Source organism: Trichoderma atroviride, chromosome 5 (assembly GCF_020647795.1).
Source record: "Trichoderma atroviride chromosome 5, complete sequence".
Lineage (NCBI taxonomy): Eukaryota > Fungi > Ascomycota > Sordariomycetes > Hypocreales > Hypocreaceae > Trichoderma > Trichoderma atroviride.
Window position 1 is genome coordinate 1,911,151 of NC_089404.1, and position 25,164 is coordinate 1,936,314.

Genomic DNA, 25,164 nt, shown 5'->3' on the forward strand with positions numbered 1-25,164 from the left:
GCATCTCGTGTCTGCATGCAAGACGGTGCGCCAAGCCAAAAGGAAGAACACCCGAACACACCCCCAAAAACCAAAAATAGGGGGAAATCGAAAAGCGAAAGCGAGCCGGAAAAATAAAAATAAAAAGAAGAAAAATTTTCATTCTCGAACCCTTCCCGTTTTGCGCTTCTCCTGCATGTAGTAGAGACTAGAAGCCGGTGCAACGTGTGTACCAGTTGGTTGGTGGTGGTGTCGCTGCCACTGTAGCGCACAGTAGTCTGCTGTAGCAGCTGCAGTTGTGTCGGGCAGGCCGAAGAAGCAGACGCAAAAAAAAAAAAAAAAAAAAAATGCCAAAAGGGCTGGTGCAGCGTCTCGTCTCGGAGACGGCCGGGCCTCGTTTGCGCGACCAGACACTCAAACTCAGCCACACCCTCTTTTTCCCGCCAGATCTGGTACTTGTGCCTTAGCAGGGCCTTGCACTTGCATGCATCGTCTCGTCTGCCGGCACTAAGGCCGAAAGCTGAGAAATAAGATTCTTCTCGGCCTGATCGACTTTTTTTTTTTAGAGATGCCTAGACGGGGGGTGAAGTTTTTTCCAACTCTCAGTTTCCTTCTGTTTTGGGCATGCTGCTTGCTGCAGGGCTAGAGACCATTGGGCTTTTTCACTTCCACCATACAGATACATCTTTACATGCACTCTCACGCATTCAAGACCTTGCTCGGCTGAGCTTGCGCCGGCGGCAGATGGAGACTCTACTGTCCCGTAGGACCCGTATGGGGGTGAGGCGACTGCTGTGTTTCGTGCTGGATGGGGGCCCATTAAAGCCACACCATAACCGGACCCTTGGATTCGGTATCGCATCGGCCTGGGAGGGACTCGATAAGTCCGAAAACGACTTCTCGGACTGTTGGCTGAGAGGCGTGTAATTCACAAATCAATAAAAGACAAGCTGCTCCAGCTCGAACAGTCACAGTCACAGCAACAACGCCGAAAAAGAGCAAGTCTCGTGACGCTGCCAAATCGGCCAACTCGGGCCCCCGTCGGGGTCTGGGCACCGCCATCCCCGGAATCGCGGGTCCGGATCGCGCATTTTCGCTTTCGCTCCAGTTCGCTCCAACCAAGAAAGATTCCCATCGCTTCCAACTGCATCTGCCGCCGCAAGGGGAGACGAGGGGGACCCTCCCGTGCCGCGCCGCGGATATCGGGGTGAGAGGCGAATTTTTTTTGGTTCTTTTCTTTCTGGGGGGGGAGTTTTGATTTCTTTTCTTTTCTCTTCGGCCTGGCATTTTTCGGGATATGCCGCCAGCCAGCGGAACCGCGGGTTCATTGCTTGCGAGTTGGTTGCCCGGCTGCAGAGGTGGACGGTATATTCGACAACGTCACTGCTGCCGTCATGGCTCGGATGGCATGGTGCGGTCTAATCTCCTCGGCGTTTATTTGCTTGGAGGAATCGCAGGACTACTACTAATGCCATGACTTGCCTCGGCCAGTAGAGGGGAAAACGGGGGCCTTGCGATGGAACTCGACAAGTACAACAAGACTGTGCTGAGGAGCTGAGAGACAGAGTAGACGATGAATGGCCCAGTAGCGGGACGCAAGACGCTACGGATGCTCCAATCCAATATAATGGCAATACATGCCATGGCCGATGCGATGCATCACATCAGCCCAGGCGTGTATTGGAATCTCAGATCAGCCGCATCAAACATGGTGCTAGGCATCAAACAAAAGCCAGGCAACACGTGCATGCCACACTCCTGCTAGTAATACTTGGCTGTCAAATATTGATGGATTCAGTCATCGTCTGCTCGTCCACCGATATCGCGCCGCAGCAACAGCAGACCAACATGCGTCTCTTCAGCTGCCCGTCCATGCTGCATTCGTCCAATGTTGAATTCCAGCCAATGCAAGTCTCAGCCCAGCTTGGCATAGACACAGCCCATAACCCCATGGCATCTCGCCGCATCTTGTCCACTATACCACGTCCTCTATTTTCATCCATCTCCTGTATTTCCCTCCATCTCCTATATCCTCATTCCCTCCGGTCTAGATCCCAAGAGTGTGGCTCATTCTCACCACGCCGCCCCACCCTCCTCGGATCGCCTTTACCCGCCGATGCAGATCCGTTCTAGGCCTTGCAGGTCAAGCCAGCAATCCGTGACCCCCCCTGCCACGTGGATCCCATCCATCCCATGTGCTGTATCTCGTACTTTTTGCAGGCACAGCTTATGTTGATACTTGCTGCGAATGCGCTGCTACAACAGCCGAATATCTGCCTTGTAAAGAAGACGAAGAATAAAAAATAAAAATAAATTCAGCCCATCGCAATAACTTGCATCGGCACCTCCGTTGGAGAGAAATCTCAATGCCCTGTCCAGCTGCAACATGCCTTGCAGCAACTTGCATGTGCCGTCCAGTCCAGTCCACTCCAGTCCCCTACATCAAGCACCCGTACCTTATGGCTCCATCACGGTCCATCACGGTCCATCAAATTCTTTCCGCGGCCACTACCAGCAGTACAGCGAAGCGAAGCGCATACCAAGACATACAGCTGCTGCAACTAGCAATTTTTTATTCGATGCGGTGGCTGCTGTCTGTCTGTCTGTCCGTCTGTCTAGCTGGTGCTGCTATTTTAATCCACAGCCTTCGGTCTCGCTGTGCCGCCGTGCAGGGATGCATTCCCACAGGGCGTTTGGCTAGTAAAATAAAGAACTGGACGGCTTCGCATCCATCCATCCTCGTGCTCAACTTGTGCCGAGTCTCTCCAAACCAAAACGCCGGATCTCAGCCAACGATTGGACGGAAGAAGCCAGCCAGCCTTGCTGATTTTGCCAAGCAATGTACCACCTACTATGTAGAGGCATCACAACCCAATCGCCTAGCATCGGGTTAACAATTTTCTCAAACTTCCTCTCTCTCCTGCGCTCCTTTTTCTTCTTCCTCTATTTCTCAGGCATCAAGTATAGGTGTCTCTCTTCTTCCGATAGGCAAACACTTGCTTGGCAAATAGTTGGTCGTAGCGCCGGACAGAGCCTAAAAGACCCTGCATAGCGCATAAGTGTCCAACCACATGACTCCTCGAACCACTCAGCGCCCTTCAGCCACGAGATGCACTTCTGTCGGGCTGTTGCTTTGGATGATCCTGCCGTTGACAAAAATCCCCAATATTTCCTTTCTTTTTATGCTTTGGGTGCTGGTGAGTCATGATTGATAATTGATATTACTCTTGTATGCTATTGTATGGATATTGGCACCCAAAGTGCAGTAGGCAGGCATGACTGCAGCCAATCGATATTTTGCCAATAGGTCCTATGCTCGCATATGCGGCTGAAGCTTCCCCTCACCTCTTGCCCAGACGTGCTCAGCCATACCCAAAACTACACCAACACCGTCAAAGTTGCAAACTGAGTCATGGCCCTCAGGCTCGTACTCATTCCACTTGTACTACCCAGTTCGGGCTCCATATCCGGCATCGTGATTCGTATGCCATGTCTAGACAGCATAGACGCGTCACGCGTCACGAGATCAACAACAAGCTCTCCGCTCTTGCATCTAGCTCTCTGTTCAACCAGCCCGAATACGCTGAGCTTGTGAGTCACTCTTCATTTTGTCCATAACTTTAACTTTGTCAGGCAATCACGATAGTACAAGGTAGACACATAGTCACAGAGGCACATTTATTGACATCTTGGAGTGAATGCGTGATGCTGTATTTCAAGGTCACCACTTTGGTAGTTTCAATTACCCCCGTTCAGAGGCCAACCCATTTCCCAGTACGTTTGGTTGTACAGTACAAAAACTCAGAAAAAGCAATGACCCGCGCCCATAGTGAAGAAAAAGCCCAAATCGTAACAAACAACGCGAATAACACATTATGTCGACCCGACTCAGCGGCAATGCGCTTAGCCACCGAAACCGTACAGGGTGCGGCCCTGTCGTTTCAGGGCGTAGACAACGTCTAGTGATGTGACGGTCTTTCGCTTGGCGTGCTCAGTGTATGTGACGGCATCGCGGATGACGCCCTCGAGGAAGGACTTGAGGACACCACGGGTCTCCTCGTAGATCACTGGAAGATGTTAGACACTGCATGTCTTGGGAGCGGAGCGGAGCTGCGTATAGAACTTACTGGCAGAGATACGCTTGACACCACCACGACGAGCGAGACGTCGGATAGCGGGCTTGGTAATGCCCTGGATGTTGTCACGAAGAATCTTGCGGTGACGCTTGGCACCACCCTTGCCGAGGCCCTTGCCACCCTTGCCGCCTGCGGTGATGTTAGTCACTGTGATGAGACTAAAAAAATTGGTGTAGATGTGGTGGCGATGGATGATGGTTCAAGACGCGTCAATGCCCGAGGCTGTGACAAGGCTGAGGCTGGGTAGCAGCTACCGGGCAGCCGGGACCAAAGACACGTCTCGATCCACGATCGATGCAGATGGAGGTAATGATGATGATGCTTGTTGATTGAGGATGATACTTACGTCCAGTCATGATGATAGAAAGTGGGTTGGTTTAAAGTTGAAGAATGTTAAATTCCGCGAAAATCTACGCGAAACTGGAAACAAGATGGAGATGAAGAAACGGTCGTATCGAAAAAGAGGGGAGGGAAGAAAGGCTGCTGAGCTTGTGGCAACACGCCAGCTTAAGTAGCAGCGGTCCCAAATCACTGATCGATTTCCGGGCCAGAAAAAAACGGGGAGCCCCCCCTCAAAGGCGCCTGTGGAGCCGCGCGCAGCTGCTGTGGGTTCCGCGTTACTGATCTCTGAGAATCACCGCTGCTTTTTGGCGTGGCAGCAGAAAAAAATGCGACGCAGAGGTACGTACCGTCTCCCTTTTTTTTTTCCTTTTTTTTTGGTTGGCGTGCCTTTTTCTGGGAGTGGGGGCGGCACGTCTTTTTTTGTCTTGGATAAACACGGTCGGGTCACGTCCAATCTGGGCCACAGCGTTTTACTTTGTGGCTTTTGTTGCGTGCGGCACGAGTTTATTTCTCGCTACCCATGTCGGTATGGAGAATGAGGCACAAGGCACGAGACACGCTATGGCGGCTGTCCACATTGTAGAATGCTGCGTGCTAGGCTAGTGATGCTGTGATGTGATGCTATGCCCATGGAGCAAGATGCAGCCGAGTCTACTGTACAAGTACACGTACCTTCTTTGATCCCAACGGCTGCGTAGTGGCAACGGGGCTCTGCTCTACTGCTGCCGGCAATGCGGGAGTGGCTCCTGGCAGTTGGATATGGGGCTGGCGATTCCACAATGGAGTGGTGATGATGGCGGCTTGGTGTAGCTGTCTCTGTATCGTAGTGTATGAAGTACAATGGCATCATTGTCGAATGAAGCATTGATGCCATACTATGATCATGATGTATGTCTTCAGCTATCGTATCCTACTATATCAAAGATACATGAATCTCTCCATGGTCATCATGTACACGCATTGCTATCAGGCTCAACCAGTTATTTTTAGCTCTCTGTTGGTACCGTGAACCTTTTTAATTTTGCCCATCCTTACATGTGACTATCTACATGGCAGTTAGATTACACTTTCAGCTGAGAGTCACGTTAGATTTCATAGCAGTTGTGTGCGCTTTACAGCCAAGATGGTCACTTTGAAATGATGCATGCAACAATAACCAAATATTCAAACAGAGCAAAATAAAATGCCACCACGCCGTCAAAAGCCAAATCAAAAATTCATTTACGCCTCAGCATCAAAATATAATATACACAATTAATACAATCTACAAAATTACTCCATGCACAACGCATCCCGTCTGCAATCTCAGATCTCGCTCCCATGTAGGGTAAGCTAATGGACACATGCAGTGGTACGTACCTGAGGCTAGCAGAGCTGTAAATCGAATCTTGCCTGCGATCGAAAAAAAGAAACGCGGGCGAATAAAAAAAAAAAAACAAACCACTCCGCCAGCCAATCAGAAAAAAGGACGCGCTCGTCCCTTTTTTTCCTCTCTGCATCAGCACACGCTTCCACATTCGTCTCTAGCGTATGTGGGGGCAGCGTTTCCACCTTTTTGCTCCCACCACCAAATGAAACCTTTTCCGCGCCAAAACCAGCGCTGCGGCCTCCCTTTTTTTTCTCGTGTGTTCCAAGGTTCTTTGACGCGGGTGCACGGCCCACTTCCCTGTAAAAAAAAAATAACTGCGCGCGCGCCACTAAAAGGCCCCCCCCCAAAACTAAAACCCGAACCACAGGCTCTGCCCAGATCAGCCGCCACCGCTAGGCTCAACTATTAAAGCACCTCCCCCGCCTGCCGCTTCTCCGAATCTTTCCCTTCTGCACTACACTTCCTTCTGCCCCACCACAAAAGCATCATCGTTTTCTGTTATTCATCAGTCAAAACACCACATCAGTCATCATGGCTCGTACCAAGCAGACTGCCCGCAAGTCCACCGGTGGCAAGGCTCCCCGCAAGCAGCTCGCCTCCAAGGCCGCCCGCAAGAGCGCCCCCTCCACCGGAGGTGTCAAGAAGCCTCACCGTTATAAGCCCGGTACCGTCGCTCTTCGTGAGATCCGTCGCTACCAGAAGAGCACTGAGCTGCTGATCCGCAAGCTGCCCTTCCAGCGTCTGGTATGTTCCCCATCTCGATGACCATCATGACCATCGCATCGCCGCTAACAATCCATCTCCAGGTCCGTGAAATCGCCCAAGACTTCAAGAGCGACCTCCGCTTCCAGTCCTCCGCCATTGGCGCCCTCCAGGAGTCCGTCGAGTCCTACCTCGTCTCTCTCTTCGAGGACACCAACCTCTGCGCCATCCACGCCAAGCGTGTCACCATCCAGAGCAAGGACATCCAGCTCGCCCGCCGCCTCCGCGGTGAGCGCAACTAGAAAGCTTTTGCGATAGAGCTTTTTCTTTTTGCGTGATTTGAGGAATGGATACCAATTTGGTGGACAGACATGACTTTTGCTTTTAACACGAGTGTTTTACGGGGGCAAGGGATAATCCAAGGCGTTACACAATGAGACTTTTGTTTTTTACTATTCCCAATTCTATGGTTCGGGATGTATATTACATGCGCAGTCTGGGAAAAAGAACTGCCCAAATGCAATCGGGGCTCAATGCCTCACGGTTTAACGAATCATAATACTTCGCAAGCCTCACTTTGTCTTTGCACTGTGACTGTTCAACTGTAATCTGCTCAAACCTGTGATTTCCATGTGCGCCACCCGTAGATTAGGCAGCAATGGCCGTGGCTGATCCAGTGCTGACACGGTCATCTCTTTGAGATGCGCGCCGTGATCCAGATTAGTGGCGCACGCGTCAGCTTAGCCGCGGTGGAGGCAGCAATAAACAACGCGTAGCAACTACAAACACATGGGAGAAGAAAATAAAGAGTAGACGAGATGTCGTCTGTTTGCGTGTAAAAAGGAACGAGATCCCCATCAACCACAAGACTCTGTGCTTTTTGCTGGCAGACGCCCGCTCGCGTCATTTCGTCGGCGAAGCCATGTCGACTTCACGGGGCCAAGGAAGAAGTAAGAGAAGTGATGAAAGGTCTGAACCTCGGAAACAGTACAATGTGGTGTAAATACAGGACGCTTGCAGGATGCTACAGATATCAGATGTGTATGCAGTTGCGTTCCAACATCACCATGCAGTAAATCTAATAAATACATCGTCAACTCCTCGTAGCCCTTTTATTTTTTTGATAGCCTAGTCTAACTAAATAGCAATACATCAAGTTGCAATCCCTCAAATATGCGCACGCGCCTCAATTAATACATCTCTTCTCACATCTATGCCAGCGAGTTGACATAGTACGTCGGCAGCTGCGTCAGCACGTCGAAGCCGCCCGTGCCGACTCGTCCCAGCTTGCCCATCACCAGCCGGCTGCTGGGCGTCGTCAGGTCGTCCCAGTCGCCGTCCATCAGCGCGTCCTTGAGGAAGCCCAGCGTCGTCTCGAAGCTCATCTTGGTAAAGGGGCTCACGTTGCCGCGCAGGCCCATGCGGCTAAAGGCCGTGAAGTCGCCGTTGCGCGTCATGTGGTCGGCAATCAGGTTGAGGTGGCGGTTGTCCACCTTGATGCCGTGGCCGCCAAAGACGCCCGACAGCTCCTGCACAATGTTGCTGCGGCACGCCTCCACGCCGTACACCTCCAGCACGGCCGCGATGTCGTTGGTCTGGATCCGGTGCGGGTCGATAAAGTCGCTGTAGCGGTGCATCGCGCGCAGGTTGACGCCCGTCGTGTTGATGGCCGTCGCGCCCTTCTCCTGGGCCACCAGGCACGACTCGATGCCCGCCACCTGCTGCACCACCGTCTGCCGCACCGCGTCCTCGACAATGTTGAGCATCAGCACCTTGGGGATGTTGACCTCAAACTCGAGCGTCACGTTGCACCACTCGCCGCGCTTGTCGTCGCACTGGAAATCCGTCGCCTCCACGTAGTTCTTGAGCACCCGCTCCTTTCGCGCCCTCGACGACCACATCGTGCCGTCCTCGTCGCCGTCCTCGTCGCCGAGCTCCTTATCCACGCCGTTTGAGCCAGCGGCGGTGTCGGCACCTTCGTCGTCTGAGTCGTCCTCCGCCCCTCGTGACATGTCCTTCTGGATAGCGTCATCGTCGTCGTCATTGGGTCCATAGGAGACGGCCTGGCCTCGGTTGGCTCGTCGCTTCGCCCCGGCAGCGTCGTTGTCGTCGTCATCATCATCATCGTCGTCGTCCTCGCCTGCAGCACCATCCGGCGCTCCTTCAGCTCGGGCTGTCTCGACAGTGCCCACCTTGACGCCAATTTCGGGAGTTCCCGTTGTTGTCTGCGTCTGGCGCTTCTTGACCTCCCTCTTCATGATTGCCAGGATGTTGCGCAAAAGCTTCTTCTCCACCGTGGTCATTATGTCCGAGACGCTGACTGCATAGGTGGCCGAGTACTCTGATGCCGGGAAGAACTTGAGATTGATCTTGTAAATCTTGGCAAGGCCGCGGAGTTTGCCCTTGCCGACCATTTCCTCAACCACGACACCGTCCAGCACCTGGCTCAGGCGTAGCACACTGATAGACTTGGAGAAGACCTCGATATCCTGCTCTGACAGCTCGGCAATGGGGTATAGTGTCATTGCCGGCGTTGAAATCGTCTTACTGGCAGTCATCAGGATTTCTCTCAGACGAGGGATACCCAGCGTCACGTTCTTGGCTGAGTGACCGGCCAAATGGAAAGTGTTCAGCGTCATCTGTGTAGACGGCTCACCAATAGACTGGCCGGCAACAATGCCGACGGCCTCTCCAGGCTCGACCAACGACCGCAGATACTTCATGGCGAAAAGCATCTCTGCATTCTTCTTGTTCAGCGTCACCTGGTTGGGATTGGAGACGGCCTTGTCTTGGCTCTTCTTTTCTCGCACCAGCCCATCGGGGTTTTCCTTTAGGTACTCTGTCATGGCCTCGTAAAATGTTTCCGACGTGGCAAATGCATTGGTGGCCGGATCGAAGCTGGCTGTCAGAGGGTCCTTGCCATTCGGATCCTTGGCCTTGGCGTGCTTGACGGCGTTCTTCATGTATTTCTGGAACGCCTGGCGGTTGGCACCAAGGCGCTCGCCCACCTTGGGGTCGTACTTGAGCTGTGCCGCCTCCGAAGTCACGTTCTGCAGGATAAACTTGAAGTCCTTGAGGTAGTTTTGTTTTGTTATGTCCAATCCATCTTCACCGTACAGGAACTGGATCAGTGAGCCATCCGCATCTCTCACTGATGTGTCGTAAGAGACTGTAAGGCCCTCCATGCCCTTGATGATACAACGCTGCAGATAACCTGAGCGGGATGTCTTGACGGCTGTGTCAATCAAACCCTCACGTCCTGCCATGTGGTGGAAATAGTATTCCTGCGGCCGGATTCCAGTCAAGAATCGATTCACAATGTAACCGCCCGCTCTGATGTTTGTCTCAAATGGCCGGAAGCAAGGCAGCGACTTTCCGCTCACCATCAGCGGTACACGTCTACCTTCCAAGACCTGCTGTCCCAGGTTGCAGGAAATGAGGGAAGCGTTGACACGAGATCCCTTAGCACCGGAAGTAGTCATGGCCTGCATCTGGTTCTTGGGGAAGCTCTTCTCGAGGCCGTTGGGAATGAGCGCCTTTTGCACGGCATCTGTAATGTCCTTTGTTCCCTGGTTCATCAAGAGATCGAGACCCTCCTGTTTGCTGTCGTCGCGCGCAACCTCCTCCAGACGCTCTAATAGGAGCGGATTCAGCGCATCTTGCTGGTTCTCTAGAGAGACGTAGTTGGCGGCAATGCCCAGTCCTAGATGGTCGGCCGCAACAAGCTCCCGTCGTCGTGCCGCCTCTCCCTCTGCCGTTAGCCTCAAGTCGTCCATTCCGCATGAAAAGGCTCTCATGCCGAGGTATCTTGTGAGCAGACGGCCCAAGCTGCTGAGCAGTTTGCCGGCAACGGACGGTCCGTATATCTCGTGCACGGCGTGGATCAAACCGCTCGAGCTGGGTCCGATCTGAGACTTGTCGAGAATTCCCGTTATGAATTCGCCGTCCTGGATAAGCACAGTTCCTTCCTCTGAGTTTTTGCCCCATTGCTCCGCCTTGAGTTGGGTGTTTTCGCTCATGGTCAGTCCGCCGCAGTTGGGTGGCCGCATGTTTGCCAGAATTGTGCTGATGACCTGCTTTCCTGTCCATCTTGGCACCGGCTTGATGACGGCGGGTGGTACAAGCTGGAGTCGCTCTCCCAGGATATGGCCGCTTTCTGGCCGAAGGGCGCTGTATACTAGCTGCTGGTAGTCGCTGCGGGTGAAGAAGGTGTCTCGGTTGCAAAGCGAGACGGACACTGAAATGTGATCTTGAATCAGACCTCTCAGGGGCTTTCCCGCAGTGCCTGACAAGTACTGGTGGTCGGTATCGGCAATTTGCAGTGCTTCTACACGGGCCACCTCGTTTTGGGGGAAATGCATGTTCATTTCGTCTCCGTCGAAATCGGCATTGTACGTGTTGCAGTTGGCGTAGTGCATTCGAATAGTCTTTTCGCCCGGTAGCACGCGGACTCGGTGTCCCATGATGGACGGCTTATGTAGCGTGGGCTGGCGGTTCATCAGGACAACGTCTCCATTGGTAAGATGGCGGTGGACTTTCTTGTTCTTCATGCGGGCGGCGCTGCTGTTTGTCGGCGCCAGGAGCTGGTTGGCGAGAGAAATTCGATCGTCCACCGACTTGTTGCGAAGGTTCACAATCTGACCGTTTTCATTCTCAATGGCGAAAGCGCCCGGCCACTTGTCCACGCCATTGATGACAGCTTGCTGCATGTCCTTGAAGTTGTGGCTCGTCACGGGCTCGGGATAGGTCAGCTTCTTGGCAAATACGGGAGGAACACCGATTTCGTTGGTTTCGATGTTTGGATCTGGTGAAATGACACTTCGGGCGGCGTAGTTGACTCGCTTTCCCATCATGTTCTTACGGAAAAGACCCTCCTTCTTCTCAAGCAGCTGCTTGATTCCTTCCTCGTTCCGCGCCGCAGCTGCTCCCTGCACAGGATTCTTGTTTTTGTCGATCAATGAGTTGACTGCATCTTGAAGCTCTGTCCAAGCCTGGTGCATGTTTGTAATGTCTGACCTTTTCTCCTCAAGAGCCTTGTAAACGTGAGCAATCCTTGAGCAGCAGGCGAGAATGTTTTTATAAAGTCCGTTTTGCTGAGCTTCGGAGATTTGTGAATCTCCCGTTCGGGCCTCTGGTCGGAAACGGTTCGGCGGCACCAGAATCACTTTGATAAAGAACATATCGGGAGTAACCTTTGATGAGCTCTGTGTAGGAGGCTTGGCGTTGTACACGAGTGACAGCAAATCTTGCTCCTTGTGGAATAGTTCCTCTAGCCGTGCTTTTACCTCCATTGAGCTGATGTATCTTTGCGAATCCTCTCCAGCACCGGCATCATCGTCGTCATCTGCGTCTGCCATTTCGATATCTTGGCTCCCAGGAGGAGATACCTCTGAGCCATTGATCCGAACAACACCGTTTTCGCCGCCCTTGGATTTCTTGGATGCCGGGCGATTATGGACTCTGGTCATGGCATCACCGAATTTTAGTGCCTTTTGTGCCATCTTTGCCTTTTCTTTCGCGGAGAGGGCCTTTTCGAAAACTTTGACAAATCGGTCCTTTCGGTACGTCGGGGAAATTCCGCCACAGCTAGAGCATACTCTCTTCTTGATAATCTCGGTAAGGAAATCCTTGATGACTTCGCGGCGCATTTCATATGCGCCTTCATGCTTGCCTCGCTTGGCCTCGCCCCTCTTCAGCTTGATGCCCTGAAGACACTTGCGAACGAATTTTTCTCTTTGTCGGGTGACGCTGTCGATGCTGGATTCCTCCTCCTCAGCCTCGCTGGGGCCCTCTCCCAACGCCTCCTGGATTTCTACTGCCAGCTCGTTCTCTCCAATCGTAGCCACCATGTGTGCTTCGCGGATGAGGCCATGGTGAAGCAGGCGCAATTGGCAGGTGTATTTGTGTAGATCCTTGGGAGGCAGACGGAAGCCTTTGCAGTAAACGCAGGTTGCACGGAGCAGTCGATAGGCCTGGTCCATGAAGACTGGGTGGTAGACGGGGACTGGGAGTTGAATGTGGCCTGGATGTCCCGGACAATTGGACTGATTCAGGTTGCAAGTAGAACATCTAGCGAGCAATTAGAAGCTTTGATTATGGCGATAACCAAAGAAGACAAAAGAAAAGACCTCTCACTTACGGTGCATCGCCCCATGATCCCAACGCCGGATCGTACAGGCCTCCGGGCACTGGATTCAAGAGGTTGTCGAAAGTGCTTTCATTCTCGATGCGCTTCACCGAGATGGCCTGGATCTCTTTGGCGGAGAGGAAGGTAAACTCCACGCTCTCCACCTCCGAGGCGACGGGCTGCGCAATATTCATGGCGAGTTGAGGATCTTGGCTGAGCAACGGGCTGATCCTGGCGAGCTTGCTGAAGCCATGCCAATCTTTTTGCAGGTCAATTGGTGAGAGTTGCCGGTACCACTAGAATTTTTTGGCGGTGGAACCGGGCAAAATTTTTAGTGTGGGTGGTGGGTAGGAAGTTGGATGGATGGACTCCCCACAGCGAGGCTACGGGACTAATGCAGCGTCGGCGCCTTACTGCGAGAGCTACAAGCAAGATACTGCGCCTGGCACCAGCAAATAAATCTCTGTCCCTTTCACAGCGTCACCTTCCACGTTTCATTTGCCTGCAAAGCCTCGCCCTGCCATTTCCCGTCGAAATCACCTACAGAGTACGATTTATGATTTTACGATAGAGAAAAACGCAGCTGTTCTTGTTCGAGATCACCACCATAGATAGTCCTGCTGCGCGCAGGAGCAGCTCCCGTCCTCAATGAGTCAACATTCACAGCCAGGGGGCCTGGGTCCTCAGCACGATGGCGCCTCCAGGATACAGAAGACAGAGTCTGCGGCAGATAGAATGGCGGCGCTCAAGGCCCGCGTCGCAGCCGCCATTGGCACGAGCAAAGCGAAAGGAGGATTGAATGTCGGACTGCATCCTGCGTTGGAAGATCTGGGGTCCTGGAAGCCGGCCGGCAAAGCAGACACGACAAATGGCCAATCTCAGTCATTACGAGGCAGTCCATCTCGGCCCGGCGCATACGATAAGAGAGGCTCACCGGACACGTTTGGACAGAGGAACCAGCCGAACCCATATTTCGACGACAAGTCTGCTACACAGGAGCCGAGCGGGAGACAGCGCGTGCCTCGTCAGCTGATGTTTAATCAAAAGGGAAAATATATCCAGCAGGGAAATGCCTTGCGTCGGCAGGCGGCCTTGGAGGCCATGAAGAAGCGTATCGCGGAGCAGACTCGTAGAGCTGGCATTGATGAGGATCTTGACGTGGAGAAGAACTTTGTCGTGGACGCTCCTCCGAATCTGGAGTGGTGGGACGAAGGCTTGGTTAATGGATCAACTTACGACGATGTCGACGACCCTTCGAAGCTGAAGATTCACGCGGACGATAGCATTGTAACGGAATACATCCAACATCCAGTTGCACTCGAGCCCTATCAGGACCGACTTGGCGCACCGGCGAAGCCAATGTATTTGACCTCGAAAGAACAAGCAAAAATACGGCGACAAAGGAGAATGGCAGAGCTCAAGGAGATGCAGGCGAAAATCCGGCTTGGACTGGTGCCGGCACCGCCACCCAAGGTCAAAAAGGGAAATCTCATGCGCGTGTTGGGTGATGGTATGTTTAACGATATCCCCGTTACTCTGAAATTGTACAATTATACTGACCGTGTCCATCACAGCTGCTGTCAAAGATCCCACCGCCGTCGAGGCACGGGTGAACCGAGAGATTGCCGATCGATACGAGAAGCACATTGACGCGAACGAGTCCCGCAAATTGACAAAGGAGCAACAGCATGATAAGACTGCTGCAAACCAACAAAAGGATGCCAACAAGGGCATCCACGTTCTCGTATTCAAAGTCACAAGCCTTGCGAATGGCCAGCACCGCTACAAGATATGGCGCAACGCCGAACAGCTGGCGCTCTCGGGAACATGCGTTATGCATCCAAAGTTCAGCCTCGTGATTGTCGAAGGAGGACCGTACAGCATAAACAAGTACAAGAAGCTCATGCTGAACCGCATCAAGTGGACGGAAAACGCGCAAGCAAGAGACCCCGAGAAGAATAACAAAGGCGGACAGGAGTGGTTGTCGCCCGAAGACTCCAACGGAGATTTGAAGGACATGTCTCTGAACGAGTGCAAGTTGATATTTGAGGGCGAGCAAAAGGCGAGGAATTTCAAGAAATGGGGCAGCAAGATTTGTGAAACGGATGCTGAGGCGAGAGAGGTCTTGGCCCGCGCCAAAATGGACAGTTTCTGGTCTCTGGCCAAGGGATTCTCATGATGGGCTTGAGGAAATGGCGCGTGCCAATACGAGACGCTAGAAATAATATAAATAAGGCCTGAAGCGGCATACACAGGCCATCGCCCGTGTCTCCATTACCTATGGGTGTTGCATTTAGTATTTACTACGCTTGAAAGGTATGATATTTAATTCATACAAGTAGACGCCTGCTAATGCTTATGATTTATTCTTCCTTTACATGTATATGGCCATCTCAGAGCTCCAGCTGCTAGCGCTTCTCCTGACATGTGATGGATGACATACACACAGACGTCAGTCCGCCAGCCACCCGGGCAAAACCTCGGCGGGGCGCACGCAACGCATCCGTCTTCGTCCAGCCTCTTGATCCTGTGACTTCCGCCGCCCGTATGACGGAGCATTCCAGATGCGCTCCATATCGGCCAAGTACTGCTACTATCACTCTTTATACCAAGCTCGCTCACTTCCGCATTTGCAAAGAAAACCTCCTTGCTAGGCACCAGCCGGCTGCCTTGATCCTCTGCAACTAACCCCACACGCCGCTAAACCCGCCGCCCGAGCGCTGAGAGAGACGAGAGAGAGAGGGAGAGTGACGGTTCCAACTCTACAAAATCTACAAAATCCCTTCTCCAGAACCGTGCGCTGCTAGCAAATCACGTTGTCCCTCAGTTTGTGCGGGAATCGGTGCAGTTCGTAGAGAGAGAAACTCTCGCTCTTTCTTGTCCTTTTGCTCTGGAGCTCAGCAGCGATGGGCCTGGCTTATAATACATATCTCACCAGCAACAAGATCTATGGTTGCAAGACATGCAAGGCTCACTTAGCTAACCACGAGGACATCATCTCTCGGGTGCGTATCTTGCCTCTCCTCATGGCTTAAATCAGATCTAACAGGATCATCAGAACTTCCGCGGCCAGCATGGCAAAGCGTACCTGTTCCATCGAGTCGTCAACATCGACACCGGCGATCCCAATGAGCGAAACATGACTACTGGTCGACACATTGTCCGTGATATTGCTTGCCACCAGTGCAAGGAAACGGTGGGTTGGAAATACGACAAGGCTTTTGAGACGTCTGAAAAGTACAAGGAGGGCAAGTTCATCCTCGAAGCCGAACTGCTATGTAATGTTGCTTAACCGGGCCTGCACTTTTATTTTACCTTGCGTGAATTTTCTTGGGATTTGGTAATTTGTTTTTGAGGTGTTGAGTAGCAGCTAATTCCAGAGAGAGGCATTTCTTTTCTTTCCTTTTTTATGGTTGGAGTGATGGTCAACGGGTCAAATTTAGATAAAGCGTGAATTATTACTTGCACTCCCATTTCAAATTGCCTACATGTAATGTGTAATGTTGTATGTTGAATGAAAATTATCCCAAGCTAGCCAGGCACCCACCAGTACGCCCGAATCCCATCAGACTTGACCAAAGACCAAAGACCAAAGATTAAACGAAAATCAAAAAAAGATCGACCTTGGTTAGAGTAGGATATGCAAAGGTCGCCGGAAGCGTGTCTAGCAATTTACTGGTGTTCAATTGGCTCCTCGGGGAGAAGTTCCTCGGTTTCTTCATCAACTCGCAAGAACTCAAGAGGTGGTTGGACGATGCCGTTGAACAAAAATGTCGAGTACACCAACAGCGCGAATCCAACAATCTGTAGCCACTTGAATGACTCCCATCTCAGACCAAGAGAAACTACCCAGATAAAGAGTGTCCTGCAAGTGTCAATGGTAGACCGAGAGGTCGCGCTGACGGTGCGAGTGACGGACAATCCGAAAAAGTTGAAGCCACTAGAAGGATAAAGATGGTTAATTACACCGGGAGGCTTTCTCAATAGACGAAATAACTTACCCAATGCTAATCATGATTATGACACTGGAGATGAGCAGTGCCCTGTCATTGCACATTTGACGGAGTCCCTCAGCGGCATCAAAGTAGCCATAGCGGCCAGCCTCAGTCCGACCAATGGCCAAGTGCAGAACAAGCATAACCACGACAGTGACGACGAAGCCAAAGATGCCCTCCCAGCCAACGACCCGGAGGGGATCGATGGGAGAGCGCTCGAGCAAATACTCCTCCAAGACAAATTGGGTGGCAGTGAAGATTTGGGCTCCCGCAATCAGCGTAACGCCAATCACGGCCTTGGAAACATCGGATAGTCCATCGGGAGAGTCCGTGATGACAGACAGGCCTCTGGAGATGAGGTTTGCCTTGACGTCGGGCCAGATGGCACCTGCAAGTCCAACAACGGCCACGCCCAGGACCACGCCCACCAAGGAGATCCACTGGAATAGATGCAGCGTCCTCCGCAGGAATATTACGCTAAACAGACCCACGAAGAGAACTAGTGCGCCTCGGGTCATCTGGTAGATGGACGCCGCAACAAGAAGTAGACCAATGTTCATCAGGGTAGTGCCGCAGATGTCGCAGATGGCTGGCAGGGCCAGAAGCAAGATTCGATAGCCGCGCAGCACGGATGGCTGGTCTTCTTCAGGGGTCTCGTCGTCAGCGCCATTGGGCTGGCTGGAGCCGATGGTTTGGTAGCCATTCTCGGCGGGAGATCGCTTTGATGCGACGCGGCGATACGCTGCCGTGAGAGCAACCACCAGCCAGCAGCCCATTTCGCCGACAAACATCTGTGCGGTCTGAATCACGGGTTGGTTGAAGTACATTCGATGGGCGGGATCCTCGTCATCACAGTTGCGAACGCATTGCTTGTCCTGTAACGGCTGTTAGGTCATGCAAGAAAAAGAAAATCGACAACAACAAAGGCAGCAGCAAACAAAGGGAAATGGACAGTGATGAGGTCTCTTGATCCCCCATATGCTGGCTGTTTAACACGCACCTGGTATTTGGTGACCAGCGTATTGCAGACGCCAGTCAGCAGCATCATGGCCACGAGAAATGGCACGGTGCCTCGGGAAACCGCCATCTTGGCTGATGTGGTTTCTCGAGTAACAAAGACTTCGTCGCGCAGGGACCCGAGATCGTTCGGATGGATTGGAGTTGAAAAAGAGCGGCTTTGAGATGTAGGAGACGGAGAATGATGGTGAGACGAGAAGGGAGAGCGAGCCGTAGAGGTAGCTGTGCTGTGCTGTGCCCCGGATTATTGGCACACGACAAGGCGCCCCTGCTTATCATGCACCAGGTGTCACTTGACTGCAGCGCCGGCCGCCGGTGAGATCCCGGAAGGCTGCTAGTGCCGATGTTAGTGCTGCAACCCTGGATGACATAAGCTGTTGAGCAGCTGAGCTGTACCTCGACAATACCTACATGGGAGGTTCAACAGTACCACAAAGTAAATGTCTCAAAAAGACTTGATCTGATTAAAAACAATGTTTGAAGTTTACATATATACATCAAGTTATATACCGAGTAGTGACCTTGGCTGTAGGCAGCCATCCAGATCACCTCAACTAAGTGAGGGCTGTGAAGCTGCCTACTGTACGGCCCTATCCGCAACAGGCCGCGGCCTATCTAGCGGGTACAGCAGCCTAGCCACTGTAGCAACCCACTATAGCAGTAGGGGGCCGCTGTTCCTCCCACTGCTGCCGCCTGCATAATCAGCCACGTCATAGTGGCCTCTCAGCCAGCCCTTTGGCCCATGTGCTTCCGCCACGCTAGCCATCGTCATGCCCCTTCAACGTGCTTCGAGGCTGCACGCAGCAGCAGCAGCCTTGCATCGATTCAGCTCGCTCCATGGCACCGCGGCCGAGCATCGCAGGCGAGTGCCGGCCTCTTTCACTCCTCCACACTCTTGTCTCTTGATGTTTTTGTTGCTGCTTCTGCGCACCCTCATCGCCGCATCCACGCATCTACGCACCCATGGAGCACACTCTGGGCGCTGCCTGTCGCCTCCGTCCCACGCCAGACGCCGACAAGGACGATGGAGCCCCCTGCATCAATGCGCAGTTCTTCTACACGTCCCTGTTCCCCATTGACGATCCGCTGTCCAGCACCGCTCCTGCTGGCGGCGCAGACTCCAAATCTAAGGCGCCGCTCCGCCCGTTCTCCCACGATGACAACGACGTGCTTCAGCAGGCCTGGCTGGGCCTCATGTCGGAGAGTCACCGTATCCAGCATGACGCCATCAGAGGCGGCCGAGAGCCTGGCCCGGCCGCTGTCAAGTCTGACATGGAACGACGCGATCAAATCATCCGAGAACTGGCCTCGAAGCATATCCGCATCCACCGGGTTGATCCCCAGACGCGAACTTCGACGACACAAGCCGCCGAGACGCTCCCAGAGACACTGCTTACAGCCTGCTGCCCCAGACTCACCGCCGACATCCTAGAAAAGCTTGATACACAATTTTGTACGTTAGTCAGAAAGACGAATCAACTATTTACTGTTGATGAGATTGTAAAGGATGTTATTGCCGTCATGAACCAGCACCACGAGCTTAGAACCGCCGCTGGCAGCAACCGGAACATCCCCATACGCCACCATCTGTTAACTCGTGATAGAGAGGCCAGCATCTCCACGGGACGCGCCTCTCCTTCTGACAGTGCTATATCATCATCCTATGGAGAGCACATGAACTTGAAACCTCGTAGTGACTCTTACAAACAAGCATCGGCTTTCCCCCAGGAGCGTTTGACTGATGCGTCTCGCGCGGCTCAAACGTCACAGAATCGACTGTCTCGAGAGCTCAAAGCCTCTGGACTAGTTCCTGTACCTGATGATGGCATTTCCGGGAGACCATTTGTGAGGGCATTGGAGCCTGAAGAGCAACCACAGCAGATTCCAGAAGCAAAACAGCAACGTAGTGATGTTTCAACTTTAAAACCGCCTCAAACCAGCGACAAATTTGCCGAGGAGAACGATCAAGTAGTAGCAGAGCCGTTGACTCGAATAGAGGACACCACTCCGGATCCCGACGAGGAAAACAAGGACGTCGTAGTTGGACTGGCTAGATTGCACAAGGTATCATTGCACACGTTACAGATGGAGCCCATATACTGGTCGCCAGTCAACGACATCGCTATTGTAACGAGAGGCACATGGTTCTACAAGTTTGTTCCCTAGCCCTTTTCTTTATTTGTTTTATAAGCTGCTAACCCCCTTCGCAGAGATACAATGCTGCCGGTCCCCCCAGCAGTTGCTAATCAGCTCGAAGCTGGATACCAGGAACTGCGCCCCTGGGCAGAAACTTGGCGTGACGAAGTACGGTGTGCTATTGAAGTTGGGGCCTCAGGAGAGGAAAAGGTGTCTCATCGACTATGGCCGGTTGAAGGCGATGGACAGTATCGAACCTCCTTCCTACCAATAGAGCCTGCTATTTCCGCACATCCGTTTTGTGCTGCACACTGCTTCCAAGGCGAAGCTGCGACAGAAGGCTCCCTCGGGCCGCAGCAGATAGACGACGAGGCTTCCGAGACTGCACCACAGCGCCCCTACTCTAGTTACAGTGTCTTGTACAAGGACCAAACAAATGCCTTTTTGTTGAAGCCGAGCTTACAGCCATCTGCGTATTACGGTAGGCGGCCTCTTCAGAAGATCATGAGAGGAGGGACTGTGGGTATTCCAGTGGTCCGAGGATTCGATAGACTGAGCTGGGAACGCATGCACCGTGGGAAGCAGGTACAGTATGTCAAACCGGCATCTCATAACGCCTCTGATGGCAGTGCAGTGGAAATCTGCCCTGCTTGTGAAGCGGATAAAGACCGCAGTCAAGTGACAGACTTGGTGCTGGTCGCTCACGGAATTGGCCAAAAGATTGCTGAGAGGGTTGAAAGCTATCACTTTACGCACGCTGTCAATAGCTTCCGTCGAATGGTTGACAGCGAGTTTCAGAATCCGGCGGTGCAAGAAGTTTTGGATAACAGCCAAAGCAGACTCATGGTTTTGCCCCTGAACTGGAGAATCGGCCTGTCGTTTGAAGATGGTGGCACTCTCCAAACGGGAATGGAGACAAATGACTCGGCCGCAGCACAAGCTTTTGGCCTCAAGGACATTGAGCCCAACACCATTCCGGCCATACGGAGCATGATATCGGATGTCATGTTCGATATCCCCTTCTACATGTCTCACCACAAGGGAAAGATGATTGCAGCTCTCGTCAAGGAGGCGAACCGGATTTACCGCCTTTGGTGCAGAAACAACCCCGGCTTTGCAGAAAATGGACGTGTCCATCTGGTTGCGCACTCTCTTGGCAGCGTCATGGCGGTGGAAGTCTTGTCACGGCAGCCAACGGATCTGCCACCGCTCGATCTTTTGCGGCTGGAGCCAAAAACCAAATACTTCGAGTTCGATACGCGGAATCTCTTCCTGATGGGAAGCCCCACTGGATTCTTCTTGTTACTCGAGCGAGGAGCTCTTACACCGCGACGGGGACGCGTCAAACCTGGCATGGATGAGAACGAGGTCAAGGCCGAAAATGTTGGGGGCGACACTGGCATGTTTGGATGCTTGGCCGTAGACAACATTTACAACATCCTTGCCAAGGAGGATCCCATTGCCTACTTGCTCAACGGGACGGTAGACCCGGCATATGCGGCCAGCCTCAAAACAGCATATGTGCCTACTTCTTCGGCTTCCTTCTTCAAATCGGTTGGCGATGCTATGCGTAACGCTGTCATGGGCAGGAGTGGCAATCCGACCACGTCCACGACTGGCGATGGCCGCCCGTCGACAGTTCGCCTGCCCTCTCAGCTGGAACTCGAAGTCCACGACTTTACCAGAGAGGAAATTGCTGAGAAGAAGGCCTTTCTTCTTAATGACAACGGCCAGATTGACTGGTTTATCCGATCCGGTGGCGGTCCGCTGGAGATTCAGTATCTGAACATGCTGAGCGCTCATAGCAGCTATTGGAGCAATACGGATTTTATCCGGATGCTGTGCATTGAGATTGGCAGGAAACCCGGCAGGGCAAATACGCTGCCTGCTATGAGGGCTGTCAAGGCTTCGAAGCGCATTATACCCACCACGAGATGATTCGACCAGGTTGGCACGGTTAACATGTGTTTTTTATAATACCCCCTCCTCCACTCTGGCTCTCTCTTTTTTTTTTGCGTTGGTATGGTAAATGGCAAGTGCCACTGCGAAGTATACGGTTGTTATTCACGTCTGCCATTTTGTGAGATTTTAGCGGTTTAGAATGGAAAAAGTCGTCATGGATCTAGAGAACCATGATCTGATTTAAAAAAATCGATACGATGGGATATAGATCGGATTGCCGCAATGATTAATTAGCGAATGATTAATGTATAGACTTATCATGACCCAGACTCTAAGAAAGAAAGAAGGAAATATAGAAGAGGCAATTGGGTAGCCTGAAAATTAGATCCCTTTGTTTGACCTCTTAACATTCTGCACGTTCCAAATCCCTAAAAGCCTTCCAATTCCATCATATCCTGATCTATATCTTCATAATCAGACTCATACGTAGTAGTCCTGTTGTCATTCGCTGCCGCCCGTGCATTTGCCATTGAAGGAGGAGGAGGCTCATCTCCCCTCTCCTCTTCAATCTTTCTCTGGTGTTGCATCAGGTCTTCGTATCCCCAGGTACTGATGCCCTCTTGGTCTTTGCTCCGGAACGGCTGTGCCATGGTCTTTAGAAATCGTCGGGCACTGCTGACGGCCATGTCGGTACTCAGATTCGTATCGGCGTCCGACAAGCCCTGGTTGATCCATTTCGGCAGCTGGGTTCTCTTCTTCTGGAAACGTCGATCGGCCAGTACCATGACTCCGTAGTCGTCTTTGCCTCGCAAGACACGGCCCAGACATTGGGCAGCGTGGCGCATGGCATCAAAGGACAAGAAGTCGTTTTCTTTGATGCGGTATGTCTCTCGCAAAAACTCTAATCTTGCTTTTAAGATTCGTGATTCTGTGTATTGGAATGGAACCCCGATACACAGCACAGTTCGGCCGTATTGGTGATCGAAGTCGATGCCCTCAGATACCTTTCCTCGAGCGACGCAAAGCAAGATTGCTCCTCTTCCGTTGCAGCACGCAGTTCGGTAGGTTTCCAGGGCCAGCGATGTTTCCTGTGCGTCAGGGGTTTCCACCAAGATCAATTTGTACTTCCAAACCTCGTCGAGGATGCCCATGCCCTGCCACATGCTAATGATGGATTCCATGTATAGATATGACGGGAAGAAGACAACCAAGCCGTCGGGGGTAATCTTGGCAAACTCCGTCAAGAGATTACCGTAGTTTCGAACGACACTGGGTTCATTCCGAACCTGAAAGCTAGACGAGACCGAAGCTTGGTCGCTTCCGCGAGTTACAATCATCGGAAGGAAGGATCTCCGCGCGAGAGTCATACTATAGGACTCCTGTATCACCGTGGCAAAATCCAGCATTTTAGGATACATTTCGAGGGGAGAGATGGTGCCAGAGGTTATGATGACCGAGTAGAACCTTTCAAACACGGGTCGGATGGCGATGGCGGCGTCAAGACAGGTAAAATGAAGGGTTGGGTTAGGAACTTCGGCGGTATCGGATTCGTATGGTTCTAAAATCAGCAAAAAGCCCTTCTCATACGTCGCAACGAGAGTGGCGAATGTTGCTACTTCTTGAAGTGCTTGGTAGTCTTCGATATTCATAAGCTCAAGGGTCCTGACAAGCGATGTTAGCCGCTCAGCGCAAAAGCGCAGCGGCTTCCTCTCGATAAAAGTATGCTCTTTCAAGTGAGCCAAAAATGATAGCGGCGTTTCCGAGATGACTTGGCGGACCTTCATTCTCGTCTAAAGTAGAGACATGTCAGTGAGGAGAGCAGACTTGAGTTGGATAAGAAATAACCAAACTGACCTTGAGATATTCCAGAAATCTTTTCAAAAAGGCCACAAAATGCTCGGCTCGCCTGATGTTCCCAGGAACAGCCTCTTTTAGAAGATCATCGGGCAAAGCTTTGATATTCTGTTGGTTATTTATTCCTTATAATCTATAATCCAAGATGGAAACGGCGTCACTTTACCTGGATTGGCCATGAAGGCATCCTCCTGCCTTGATTCATCCGCTTCGCGAAGCCCCTGAACAAGCTTTTCGTATTCATTCTGAAGCTGCTCTTGATCCGTCTCTCGCATCTCGGCAATTCGTCGCTCCAGGTGTTGGGCGCTGCGGGTAGCTTTGCGTATTGAGTCCTCAGTGATGTCAGTGCTAAGTGACTCGATGCAGACGTTGTCAATGTTGTGAGCTTCATCAAAGACTACGATGCAGTCTTTGGAAAAGTCTTTTGTGACACGCTCGGCAATCTTTGGATCGAGGAGGTAGTGATATGAGAAAATGACTACATTGCAATATTGCATCTATTTGTCAATGTCAGAAGCCATTCTTCCAGTGTAAAGGTTAGATAAGGTGTACTACATACCATGCGTCGTGCAGTGAAATATGGACATTGCTTGTGCTCTTCTCCATATTTCAGGAGCGCGTCAAATGACCATACGCCGTTGGGTATCAAGTTATGGGGTTCAAGGAGATCAAGATTCTAGATGACGTTAGCTTGGGGTTAATCGACTCAAACGCTGTCGACTCAAATGCCAACGAAAGCAACGGACATACATCGTGATAGACGCAGACATCCACATTTTCACCACGATCCTTCTTTTCCTTGACAAAGCCCGCAGTCAAACTTCTGCAACGGGCATCAACAACTGAGCCACTCTTTTCCCTCTTGACAGAGGGATGCAGGCACAAGTTCTTTCGACTTGTCAGACCAAGGCCGCGGAACTCTTCTTCGTAACCCAACTCCTCGGCGCGATACTTCATTAGAGACTGCAGCTCGACTAGAGCCTTTTCGATCTCCGACATTGTTCCTGCAGGCCAGGTCAGCATTGCTCCATCGGTGATCGGTGATCGGTGATCGGTGAGACGCCGTGAGGGCCACTCACGAGAGCAGTAGATGAGTTTTCGCTTCTCGGGCATATGCTGCTGGTACGCAACAATGAGGGACAGCAGAGACACGGTCTTGCCGGTCCCTGACGGCATCTCCAAGACACAATGGCCACCCGCATCGAGCGTTTCTGTGATTCTGTAAGTCGCTGGTCACACATGCAGGAATCCGGGCCATACTTTTCAGATCACACATGTAGCTGATGAAGTTTCCCAGTGGTCAGCCGGTATGGAAAAGAAGAATCTACACAAATCAACTCACGCATATTGTTCATTGGGAATGTTAGCTACACCGCAAATGGCGTGCATGGGGGCGACGGGAACATACCTGGATAGATCCTTGGATAAGGAAATAACACAGGCAAATCACTAGTCACGCATGAGCTTCCATAGACGCATCGTGCATTGGAAAAGCGTACTCTATCTTAAATCTCATTTTGCACCGGTGCTCTGCGTGAAGCCTTGCCGCAGTCGAGTGAAGAAATGCAGGTTGAGAGTGAAGGCAGCTTTCACGCTACCATGTGC

General features: G+C 52.0%; 10 protein-coding genes across 10 annotated transcripts; 5 read left to right on the forward strand and 5 right to left on the reverse strand.

The window, feature by feature from the left end:
* Positions 1–1,767: 1,767 nt before the first annotated feature.
* Positions 1,768–2,112, forward strand: TrAtP1_009868 (uncharacterized protein; the record flags this gene model as incomplete). The annotated part of the gene is made up of 1 exon (XM_014091089.2): positions 1,768–2,112. One exon carries the CDS (start codon positions 1,768–1,770, stop codon positions 2,110–2,112), a length of 345 nt encoding a protein of 114 aa, XP_013946564.1.
* Positions 2,113–3,668: 1,556 nt separating this feature from the next.
* Positions 3,669–4,564, reverse strand: TrAtP1_009869 (uncharacterized protein). The gene is made up of 3 exons (XM_014091088.2): positions 4,462–4,564; positions 4,107–4,244; positions 3,669–4,046 (listed from the first exon to the last, which is right to left on the reverse strand). The coding sequence occupies exons 1-3, from the start codon at positions 4,469–4,471 to the stop codon at positions 3,883–3,885; spliced, it is 312 nt and encodes a 103-aa protein (XP_013946563.1). The 5' UTR covers positions 4,472–4,564; the 3' UTR covers positions 3,669–3,882.
* Positions 4,565–5,016: 452 nt separating this feature from the next.
* Positions 5,017–5,331, reverse strand: TrAtP1_009870 (uncharacterized protein; the record flags this gene model as incomplete). Its single annotated transcript, XM_066114479.1, has 1 exon — positions 5,017–5,331. One exon carries the CDS (start codon positions 5,329–5,331, stop codon positions 5,017–5,019), a length of 315 nt encoding a protein of 104 aa, XP_065970575.1.
* A 932-nt stretch (positions 5,332–6,263) lies between these two features.
* Positions 6,264–7,102, forward strand: TrAtP1_009871 (uncharacterized protein). The gene is made up of 2 exons (XM_014091087.2): positions 6,264–6,570; positions 6,633–7,102. The coding sequence occupies exons 1-2, from the start codon at positions 6,358–6,360 to the stop codon at positions 6,828–6,830; spliced, it is 411 nt and encodes a 136-aa protein (XP_013946562.1). The 5' UTR covers positions 6,264–6,357; the 3' UTR covers positions 6,831–7,102.
* Positions 7,103–7,615: 513 nt separating this feature from the next.
* Positions 7,616–13,003, reverse strand: TrAtP1_009872 (uncharacterized protein). Its single transcript, XM_014091086.2, has 2 exons — positions 12,668–13,003; positions 7,616–12,597 (listed from the first exon to the last, which is right to left on the reverse strand). Exons 1-2 carry the CDS (start codon positions 12,847–12,849, stop codon positions 7,740–7,742), a joined length of 5,040 nt encoding a protein of 1,679 aa, XP_013946561.1. The 5' UTR covers positions 12,850–13,003; the 3' UTR covers positions 7,616–7,739.
* A 300-nt stretch (positions 13,004–13,303) lies between these two features.
* TrAtP1_009873 (uncharacterized protein) lies at positions 13,304–14,834 on the forward strand (the record flags this gene model as incomplete). Its single annotated transcript, XM_014091085.2, has 2 exons — positions 13,304–14,165; positions 14,230–14,834. The coding sequence occupies 2 exons, from the start codon at positions 13,304–13,306 to the stop codon at positions 14,832–14,834; spliced, it is 1,467 nt and encodes a 488-aa protein (XP_013946560.2).
* A 727-nt stretch (positions 14,835–15,561) lies between these two features.
* Positions 15,562–15,947, forward strand: TrAtP1_009874 (uncharacterized protein; the record flags this gene model as incomplete). The annotated part of the gene is made up of 2 exons (XM_014091084.2): positions 15,562–15,660; positions 15,714–15,947. 2 exons carry the CDS (start codon positions 15,562–15,564, stop codon positions 15,945–15,947), a joined length of 333 nt encoding a protein of 110 aa, XP_013946559.1.
* Positions 15,948–16,136: 189 nt separating this feature from the next.
* TrAtP1_009875 (uncharacterized protein) lies at positions 16,137–18,109 on the reverse strand. The gene is made up of 4 exons (XM_014091083.2): positions 18,079–18,109; positions 17,651–18,001; positions 16,657–17,525; positions 16,137–16,595 (listed from the first exon to the last, which is right to left on the reverse strand). Exons 2-4 carry the CDS (start codon positions 17,735–17,737, stop codon positions 16,328–16,330), a joined length of 1,224 nt encoding a protein of 407 aa, XP_013946558.1. The 5' UTR covers positions 17,738–18,001; positions 18,079–18,109; the 3' UTR covers positions 16,137–16,327.
* Positions 18,110–18,630: 521 nt separating this feature from the next.
* TrAtP1_009876 (uncharacterized protein) lies at positions 18,631–21,741 on the forward strand (the record flags this gene model as incomplete). Its single annotated transcript, XM_066114480.1, has 2 exons — positions 18,631–19,820; positions 19,878–21,741. 2 exons carry the CDS (start codon positions 18,631–18,633, stop codon positions 21,739–21,741), a joined length of 3,054 nt encoding a protein of 1,017 aa, XP_065970576.1.
* A 392-nt stretch (positions 21,742–22,133) lies between these two features.
* Positions 22,134–25,075, reverse strand: TrAtP1_009877 (uncharacterized protein; the record flags this gene model as incomplete). The annotated part of the gene is made up of 9 exons (XM_066114481.1): positions 22,134–23,495; positions 23,560–23,657; positions 23,726–24,056; positions 24,119–24,235; positions 24,310–24,563; positions 24,639–24,770; positions 24,820–24,839; positions 24,997–25,008; positions 25,059–25,075. The coding sequence occupies 9 exons, from the start codon at positions 25,073–25,075 to the stop codon at positions 22,134–22,136; spliced, it is 2,343 nt and encodes a 780-aa protein (XP_065970577.1).
* Between the last annotated feature and the right edge of the window lie 89 nt (positions 25,076–25,164).